Genomic DNA, 10,584 nt, shown 5'->3' with positions numbered 1-10,584 from the left:
ATTTTAAAAAATATATATAAGTTTAGAAATTTTGTGAATATTGTAGCATATTTATAGATGAAATTTTATCAATCTACTATTGAATTTGCCTTAAATATCTTTGTAAAATTTAATATTAATCAAATAGTTAGATTGACAATAATGAGAATTTTTGTAGGTTATAGTCTCAAATAATTAAAATTAAAGATTAAAAAATTATTTTTTCAATCTTGCAATATTTGCTAATTTGATTGAAGAAAAAATTGGTGACAGCTATTTGGACTTAGAATTCTATACATCAGCCAATTTTTGAAGAAGTTCAATGACGTAGCAAGGAAACATTGCTATTAGAATATCAACATTTGGATTGAAGAAGGAAACTAGTTGACATTTGAGCAGATTAGGAGCTTTTTCTTCTAAATTGATAAGTTGATTTATCTCAAAATTTGTATAATTGTTAATTTCTTGTGGATTGAGATATGAGTAAAATTTTAATTGAGACCAATGGTTTAATTAATATTTATTGAAATTTTAAAATAGCTATAAAAATTGATTAAGATTTATTTAGGATTTTTTTGGAGTTGTTTAAAATTTGATTGTGATTTGATTAGGATTTAGAATTTGATTAGAATTTGATTAGGATTTGATTAGGATTTGATTACAATTTGATTAAGATTTGATTAAGATTTTATTAGGATTTGATCTAAAATTTAAAATTTGGCTAGAATTTGGTTAGGATTTAATTAGGACTTGATTATGGCTACATTAAGATTTGATTATAATTTATCTAAGATTTATTTGAGAATTTTATTTTTAATATTTTTAAAATATATATATTTCTTTAAGGTTTTTATTTTATATTTCTTTAAGCTTTCTTTATTATTCTTTTTTGAGATTAATTTATGACTTTTTTATGTTTCTTTTGTAATGTTTTAAAATTTTCTTTTGGACTGATTAAAGTTTGATTATGATTGTTAAGAACTACCTATAATTTATTTAACATTCTATTAGACTTGGTAGAATCTTGTTGTTGTATTTTCTATTTACTTTCCATAGTTAGATGCCTAGTGCACTTTTAAGCAAGAATTCATGTTATATATTATATGCCTAGCAAATTGCTATTGAAATTAATTAAGATTTGATTACACAAAATAAAACTTGAGAGCTAATAGATCCTTCCATGGAATCACATCTTGTAACAATATAGTGGATTTTTAAAACAAAGTTCGGACCTAATGGTATGCCAACAAAACTCAAGGTGCATTTGATAGCCTATAGCTTCCAACAATGAGAAGGGATCAGCTATTCTAAAGTATTTGTTTTTATAACAAAGTGGAATAAAATCAGAACAATACTTGCCAAAGCAACTACTACCAATGAGGAGATGATTCATTTCAATGTAAAGATTGTCTTTTTCAATGACAATTTTGATAAACCAATTTACATGGTTCAGCAAAAGGACTTTACTCAATTTAATACAACTCACAAATTGTGCATGCTATGAAAATCTCTCTAGGGATTGAAGCAAGCTCTCCACACTTGATTCAAAAAAATTGATACATTCCTTTTTAGCCACAATATGAATTGTACAAAAGTAAATTACAATTTATATTATTAACAAGATAACGATTGTGTAATAATTTTATTTTCTATATTAATGACTTGCTTCTCATAGGTAGTAATATTTTTCAAATGAGGTAGTTAAATATATAGCTAATGGAAAAATTTGACATTTTTAATACAGGCAAGCTCAAGTTATATTTAAGTGTTGAATTTATATCTATCAACAAAGGTCTTCTCTTAAAACAATAAATCTAAATGAAAAGCATCCTTGTTGAATTTGACTCACAAAAATCTACCTTTTTGTACCAATACTTGAATGACTAAAGCTTGGTAAAGAAGAAGATTCTCCATCTATAACTGTAATATACTACCAAAAATTAGTCGACAAGATAATATACTTATTAAATTCAATACTAAATTTAATATATATAACAAGAATTTTAAGCCAATTATGCAGTGACCAATACAAATACATCTTTAAATTACCAAATATATATTAAGATATATAAAAGTTACATTGAACTTTGGGATCTTGTATCAAAAAACATAGAGCATAAAAATTCGAGAATGTATAGATGTTGATTAAACAAATAATCCCAATGATAGAAAATCATTTACAACATATGTATTCAAATTAGCCAAAGCATCAATCTCTTGAACATCCAAAAAATAGGTAATAGTAGCAACATCATGTACAAGTGTTGAAACAAAAGATATTGCAAAAGGCATCAAAGAGGCGATTTGGTTAAAAACACCTCTGCAAAGAATTGAAGCAAAAGAAATTGAACCAATTCTTGTTTTTTGTAATAACTAGAATATAATCAAACTTGCTAAAAATCCAATCTATCATCCTAAATCTAAAAAATTTGAAATGCAGCATCACTTCATTCATTAAAATCTTCTTATTGGAATAGTAGAATTATTTTATGTATCTACACAAGAACAAATTACAAACATCATGACTAAGCCACTAGATGAAGGGAAGTTCAAAAATTCAAAGAAGATCTAAGCATTTGGAGTCTTACAACTATAGAAGGCTATTAGGATTTAAGATAGTACAAAGCTTGATTCTTGTCATTGAGTAAAGAACTCCAAACTTGATGAGTTACACAAAGAATGGTTATGAGAGATAGAAGTAGAAAAAGCAATAAGTTTTTCACATAGTATGAAAGATAGACATGAAATCTCATTGTTTAATCTATCAATTAGGCTTCCCAATTGAAATTGTTCTTTGCAATGGTCACTAAATATCTAAGATAATCTAGCTTTACAAATTCTAGGGCCCATCATTCAAATAAAGAATCAACAAATTTTGTCTAAATCTTATTAACACACCATAATTGCCATAACAAAGATGGAGACAAGAAATTATTTAACTTTGGTTATAAGATATATTTTATAATAGAATCTAGAGGTAGAGAAAGTAATATAGAATTGAAGTGGAAATTAAACATAGTAATCACCAAAAAAAGAAAGGATATTGTAGAGCTTAAGGTAAATAAATAAACAAAGAAATCCTCTACAAATATATCAACAGTATCAAAGAATTAACAAAAATAAATAAAAAATAAATAAAAATAAATGTAGCATTAAGAAGAATGATCCCCATTGCAAAACACTACAATGTATAAACTTATTTCAAATATTTTTTACTAGAAAAATAAAGAAAATTATAGATTACATAGAGTCATATATACATACTCATAGAATATTATTGTTATTGGTAACTTTCATCATTTGATGCAGAGGTGATTGTTAGTTGAAATCTTATCCTTGATTTATTATTAATAGATTTATATTAAGATATGCATAGACATGTAACTTCTAGTTTTACACCAACATCCCCTTTCATCTTGATTATCAATCAAAGTGATATTTCTAAAGATCAATTAATTTCTTAATAATTAATTAATTGTACTGATTATCTTTGCTATTTTTTCAATATGAATTTGAACATGAAAAGTTTCTCTTTAAATATAGAGGTGTGTATGTTGCTATGTAATTACTTTATTTACATTCTCAAGACTTATTACAAGAAGAAGGCTTGTCTTCAATAATAATCTCACTATGCCCAGTTGCCATCATGTAGTTGCATGAACCTCTAAAGCATGATGTGAACATCTTCATTGTTGATAATATTGCAAGACCATGGATAGAATAGTGTGTTGTTTTTACAACCTTGTGTGGATCTCATAGAATAAGCTTTTTCTACCAAATATGCATTACATTTTGGAGATCATTTAGCTTCAACAAATACTTTGGGTGCATAATCAATAACAACAAAACATAAAAGATTGTAATTGTAGCTTTTCACTGATACTCTGATTCATGTTAATACTCTAATTTATGTTAGGAATTTCTGGGTTGATAATATAATTACACAAATTATTAAATTTATCTACATTTATTTTTTATTTTTTTCTTTTCATGATTTATGTAAGATTTAATTTAATTATACAAACTGAAGTAAACTTTTTACATGTTTGAAATTCACATACTTTATCTTAATAAATAAAAATATACACATATATATATATATATATATATATATATATACACATTTTATGAAGGTAATTATATTTAATTATATATATATAATGATTTTTTACATACGAGTCAAATAAAAAATTATAAATAAAATTTCCACAAAATATTACAGAATCATTCAATGCAAAATATATTTTTTCTAATTGTTTCATAGAGATTTTTTGTAAATATCAAACTCTTTTTATATGTTTTATTTTTAAAATAAAATTATTATATAATTTTGAAACCACTCTTATGCAAATGAATAAAGTTATTTCTTTTCCTCTTCATTTAATTCCTAAATACTCAAATAAACATTTGAAGTAAAAATCAATGTATGTAAGATTAAAAATCCATACTCAATACAAATATCCAAAGATACATGCATTGAAAAAGCATACCTGATTTCTTCAAACAATCAAGTTAGCACCAAAATTATTTAATATCATTTAAATAAATAAGAATATAATATTAGTATTCAAATAAAGAACATCAAAACACTTTAAAATTTTGAATCACTGTTTTTGATTTTACAAGCTTCAACGATGATTTGGAAAAATCCAAATCATCTTATTTACATGAACATATACAAGAATGCAAGTAATACTACAAACTTAGAAGATAAAATTAAAAAATATATATATATAGATATGTGTGTGTGTGTGTGTCCAAATACAACAAATAAACTTTCATACAATACAAGTTAAACATACTATTAAATTTTAGATTTTTAAAATCTGTAAAAACAAATTAATATTTTGTTAGGACTCCATGAATATGAACGTATATCATTCAATGACGTTTGGACATGCAGATACACAAGTTGTTTTTTTATTGCTCATTAGAGAATCACAAGAAATTGTTGTGAAACCTATCGAAAAATCTGAATATTAGGCATAATTCGAAATTACAACTGATACTATTTTCCATTATTTCAACCGAACTGAGTACTTCTGTTACTTTCTAAATTATTTTCACACTCGACATTACAATCTCTATTCTAAGTCACCTGTCAATTCAGTTATCATGACAATTTCTTTTCAAGACAAGATGCACATCATACCTTTTAATCCCATCGTGTTAAAAGTAAAGACAATGTTAAAACATTCATCGGCTGTGATCCACACAGGATCCACAACTATATCCACAAGAAAACCACCAACATGTGAACAGGAAACCTTGGAACAGAACTGCAATGAAACTGAACACAAAAGAATTACATTCACCAAACGTCTCCATACAAAGAAACAATTGAATTCTACAAGGTACACACACAACTATTCACAAAGTATCTTTACGAGCTCCACATGTACATAAGCAATGAAGATCCACTTCCATCTTCGAAATTTTAAAGACAGAAAAAAGTCCACCTTTATTCAGGGTTCAGTTACAAGGTGGGGAAATAAATCGCGATATGTACAATGAGGGGGATGTGCGAAGAAAGCATCTCCCAAGGGGAGGTCGGCGACGTCGAAGCTTGTCACCAACCCCAGGTGTCAGTGTGTCGGTAGTGAAGCACCGCGACGGATCGAGGCATCAGCAGGTGTCGGAAACTGTCTGCCTAGATCGACACGCTGTTGGGAATCCCCTTATTAGTGAGCCCCGGGCCTGATTTTGGCTGCAGAAGCTCGTAAGGAACTTTAACGGCGCCGAGCCGATTCTTGTTGGCAGGGTCTTTGTTTCGGGACTTGATGAGGGCACTGATCTCTTCGATTCGGGTGCTGAATTTCTTGAACGCAGCCTTCACCCTCTCGTCATCGGTCCAGCCGGCGGGACGCTCGCCGAGATACTCTTCGTTAGACGCATGCGTCGATAGGATCTCGATGGTGGTTATGTTCAGCTTTGATTGCACCGCATTGGCAAGCATGGACAGCATATACTTCTCCGGGTTGAGTTGCAAGGCGTCCCACTCTGGGGTACCTTCCTCCGGGATGAGCTTGCGCGTCATGGATGGGTGGTTGGGCATGAAGCCCGCGTACAGGTACTGGCCGAAGTTCACGGCAGCATGGTGGCACGACGCCACCCAGGCGATGGTGGTGATGATCTGCACCAAGTTGTCCTTGGAGTCTGCCAGGATCCAGCCTTCGGTGATGTCGGCATGACCCTTGGTTCGCGCATCGGTCCACCAATTTTGAAGCTCCTCGTCTGCTTTCACCGCCTTGTCGTCGGCGTAGAAGATGTCGATGTGGTCCTTCACCCACGCGCGGATTGCTGCCCAGAGATCAAGACCGTCCTTTGCGTATGGGTAGTCCTCTATCACCAGCTTCAGTCCATGAGGAGCGCTTGGATCTCGTACTGCCATACCCCTGCTCGCACAACATGTGAATCTTATCATTACATTGAGAATTGCAGCCACGACCGGATGCACACAAAAATAACAACAACAACCTTGAAATGTCGAGTTGGGGGTTATCAGAATCGGCAAGCTTGCCTTTTGAGCAAGTCATTTGGTAGAGCCTGGTCGATAAAACGCCACCCTGCGTAGACTTTCGATGAGATTTCCATAGAGTATTTCTGAGGCGTGAATGTTGTCTCAACAATTCCTCCTGCATTGATTAGGGACTTGCGCGCAGCCTGGTTGATGTCCATGGTGTTCTTATAGTGGGAGACGAGAGCTTTGTGCACCGGATGCATGATACTCAACTGCCTGTTGGTTGCGATGATGAAAGGCTCAATCGCTGCGTGCGTCCGCAACCTGCACGGCAAATTATTGCTTCAGTCAAAGGGATTTGTGATTCAAATTCCAATGTTTGTCAAGTTGTTTTAACATTTGACAATCGTATGAGGTGGAAGAGAGCTGGGCAATTACCAGTGACTAATGACTTGGTGGAATGCAGCATCGTTGCTCAGAACGTGCGCTTTTGCGAGCTCCCAAGCCCAGTCTTTGGTGTCCTTCTCCCTGCTAGGGAGGAACACTCGGAAAGTCGGTTTGCCTCCATCCTTTCCTGGAAGAGCTAACTCGATGCAAATGGGTTTCAAGGTGCCGTCCTTGGTGAGGTAGAAAAGGGTCCAGGATGCGTAGGCTTGACTAGTTTTCAGATCGTTAATGCGTTGAATATAGCCGAGAAGCCTGTCATGGTAATCCAACACAAACAATCTTTTTTTCGCCAAGGCCTGGGACAGGCAACACCGCCATAGTCAGTGATCATTTCACATGAATGTATACCTGTGCTTCAACAGCAGATTCTATCTACATGAGTTTCACGAAGCAGCATGCTCTACAATCTGGAGTCACAGTTCTCACCTCCCCTATGGTAAGGCCTTCAAGCTGAGGCTCTACGATTTCGGCAGTAACGGCCGATGGTCTCTTGAGTGGGAATTCCTTGAGAGTCTCAATAAGCAAGGGATTCATGCCGGCCAACACCTGACGAGCGAACTCTGTGTCTTGGGTCCAGGCATCTTTATTAACTGTTACCACAACGCATTGCCAATAATTTCAGTCGCAGATTCTTTGAAAGGTCAAATGGGATAGTCGAAACAAAACAATCATCAGAAACCAGGAGGAAAAGAAGTAGAATAAGAAGGAAGAGCAAGGCTAATTTTGGAATAGGATTTTAGGGCTTCGAGTGAAGCAGCGTTGAATGGCAAAGGGAAGTGTTCGGATGATTCAATCACGAACCAGCAATAAGTCTTGGCATCGGATACTTGAACGCGTTCTTGTTATCGCCGGAGGCTTTCACAAATTGACGAATGAGTTCAAACGGCTGCTGCTGGTTGTTAATGACCTCCTCAACCGAGGACTCTTCCCCAACCGGTACGTACAACTCTCTCACATGATCAAAGCTCTCGAAATCCTGTTCATGGACGAACAAGCTTGCAACATTCTGGTGTTTCTTTCCCTTCAGACTGTTGCCGAGAAACCCTGATTTCTTCACCTCGTCGAATTGCTCGTCTCTCGGAATGTAATTGTTTGCCAAACTACCCGCCAGTCGGGTCTCTGTCTTCCCATCTACTCATGAACAGCAAAAGCAATCGCAAAATTTATACGCTTCGTAATCAAAATGGAAATGAATTCCCTCCCTTCATGATTTGCAGCTCCCAAAGACAAAGAGGAATGTCTCATGTACCTGGGTTCAGTTTCCTTCCTGTGCGGCACCGACGGGGGTATGGATACTCCTTCGACCCTCCTAGAGTTGGTCGAGGATCATCCGGCTTTCCCAAGTCGTTGTAAACATCGTAGTCATAAATTCTGTCCCACTCTTTCCTCTCTCCCGTTCCATCACCCTGAATTTCTTTCAGCTCATTCGCCCTCAGCTTCTTCAAACCGGCGGGAGTGCTAGCGGGCGTGTACAACTGCAACAACACAGCAAAAGCCCATGATGGAGTCGAGTTTCGAGGTCTGTAGCAATACCCCCCAGATAGGTCAAGCAACCATTTGAAGAGAAATCGATCGTCGATAGATTACCTTATTGGCGAAGAAAAGTCGGCCGTCCTTGTCCATATCGGACGCGAATACCCACGAATTGCAGAAGAAGCCGATGACGTTCTTGTCGGGCATTACAACATGCGCATCCGTTATCTTGAACTCGGTAGTTATCGTGCTCAGGATTGGAACGTCGAGGTTATTGTGCCCGTTAAATACAAGGATCGCCCCAGGGGTGCCGAAATTCTTCGGCACGTAAAAGTCCATGTTGAATTCAAATGGGGTTGATCTTAATAGGTTTCTGGGTTTTGTCCAGTGTTCGAAGGTCACTTTTCCACTTAACTTTCCTGAGCCAGTTGCTGAGATTCACAAGAGGAAAAGGGATTAAAAAAGAAAAACCGTCAGACATTTGGTAAGGCAACAACCAAATCAAAAAGTGTTAAAAAAAATGCTATAAAATGCAGCCAAGAGATTGGAAAGACCTCCACCCAATTTAAATCAATCTCAAATAGGACAGGTTGAATCGTATTACCAGGATCCACATCATTGCTGACGAGTTGCAAGGTGACTTGATTTCCAATAAGCTCCTGTCCCAATTCAAGGATGTCGGAGAAAACGTTTCCGACATCAAGGCCTCGAAAATTTGACCTCACTAGTGTCACCGAAGTTTTGATACACATAAGATTCGGGTCTTTAGACCCCTGTTTGCCTCCAAACAGATTGTTACCGAAAAGCTTGACGTTATCTAGCAATGAGGGATGGTTCGTTAACACCGTCTGGCCTGGCGAGGAGGATTTCACTGACAAGTTGACCGTATCCTTCACGGGCTCTGGAACAGGGTCTGGCTTCGGCTTCTCCAACGTGATCTCTCCACCCGAGAAGAGCATGAAAAGTTCTCGTGGGTCCTTCAGGAAGAAGTCATCATTTGCGGCTGCGGACGCCATCTCTTCAGCTTCTGAGTTTGTGGCTGTGCCTGCGAAGTGTCTACGAGTGCATATAAATGCCTGCTTCAAGTTGGGTTAACAAAATTTTGCTATCATTCCACGATCACTTTAGATGCAATCGCTGCTCGTCACTTTTCACGGCCACCTGCAAAATGTCACATACTATCCCCGTGAACTTCACATCTAGACCTCAACTACTCACCATGTTGTAGACAACGTGTGGTACACATGTGCATATATACATATATATATATATATACACACATGTGCGTGTGTATATATAGAAATAGTAACAGATAGATAGATAGATGAGCGTTTGTGTTCAGCTTCTGAAACCTTATCTCACTAAAGCGTCGCACCATGTGCTCAGTGCAACGGCTGGAACTGAAAACATATCCAGCATGACCAAGCCCGACTAACTAATGCGAGTAATCCTCGTAGCTTCTTGTCTTCATAAAACACATACATCTTAAGCGTTATCCCGCTGATGGGCACCTCGTAACACCTTGACCCAACGAAAGACCTATTCACATGTAGGGACACGAAAGTCTCATCTACGCGCACCTTCGACAGACCTTGGAGATCTATGTCACCATCCCAACATAATCAAGTCAATCAGATGAAAGTTACATTCACCTAACCATCAACTGAGCCTACTCCGTTCGTCAAAAACATATGAAAAACAACAATGACAACAACAACCAACACCCACATCAATACTCTACAAAGTGCCGTCTTAGTCGCACTACAAGCTCTCCTGACCTGTATGCGAAAGTCCGTCACCAGCGCTCAAGTCTCACGTTTCCCAGAGATCGCAACGGATCGAGTTGACCCAGACTGTTGGTAGATGAACCTGATCCTTGAATTCAATTACAGGGTCCGTGTCATTTTATACTTTTGGCGAAGGAAGAATTCCTTGGAGGGGGGGAGGTCCCAGCATGTCAGCGTGCACTTGCGAGAGCCAATGAGTTCAGGTTAAATCACCTCGTGATTTGGTTACCGGGGCAGGAACGTGGAATCCATGAGCACGCCACTTGCGGTATAGGCGGGCGCTAGACACAGAGTCCGACTACGGGGATGCTTTCCCAAAACAAGTTCCGAGCAGTAAAAAATCACGTGGGCGTCAGTTCAACACCACAATCACCGGTTAAACAACGCAGCCTTGATGAGACTGGCAAACCCAGAACTAGTTGACGTCACGCCGAGAAC

At 36.5% G+C, this 10,584-nt stretch overlaps 1 protein-coding gene across 3 annotated transcripts; it reads right to left on the bottom strand.

Annotated features, from left to right (window-relative positions):
• Nucleotides 1-5,414: 5,414 nt before the first annotated feature.
• LOC112294414 (linoleate 9S-lipoxygenase) lies at nt 5,415-10,277 on the bottom strand. Of its 3 annotated transcripts, XM_090243762.1 has the most exons (10): nt 10,138-10,248; nt 9,712-9,959; nt 8,964-9,520; nt 8,474-8,790; nt 8,136-8,361; nt 7,688-8,017; nt 7,313-7,476; nt 6,878-7,182; nt 6,500-6,763; nt 5,415-6,374 (listed from the first exon to the last, which is right to left on the bottom strand). In XM_090243762.1, the coding sequence occupies exons 3-10, from the start codon at nt 9,373-9,375 to the stop codon at nt 5,630-5,632; spliced, it is 2,763 nt and encodes a 920-aa protein (XP_090099888.1). In that variant the 5' UTR covers nt 9,376-9,520; nt 9,712-9,959; nt 10,138-10,248; the 3' UTR covers nt 5,415-5,629. The 3 variants fall into 3 exon arrangements, with proteins under 3 accessions (XP_090099888.1, XP_024400547.1, XP_090099889.1); XM_024544779.2 differs by lacking the exon at nt 9,712-9,959 and having other exon boundaries at nt 10,138-10,277; XM_090243763.1 differs by lacking the exons at nt 9,712-9,959; nt 10,138-10,248 and having other exon boundaries at nt 8,964-9,615.
• Between the last annotated feature and the right edge of the window lie 307 nt (nt 10,278-10,584).

This window comes from Physcomitrium patens, chromosome 17 (genome assembly GCF_059467195.1).
Source record: "Physcomitrium patens ecotype Gransden chromosome 17, ASM5946719v1, whole genome shotgun sequence".
Taxonomy (NCBI): Eukaryota; Viridiplantae; Streptophyta; class Bryopsida; order Funariales; family Funariaceae; genus Physcomitrium; species Physcomitrium patens.
The sequence above is the reverse complement of the archived record's forward strand: the minus strand, read 5'-3'. Positions and strand labels throughout refer to the sequence as shown.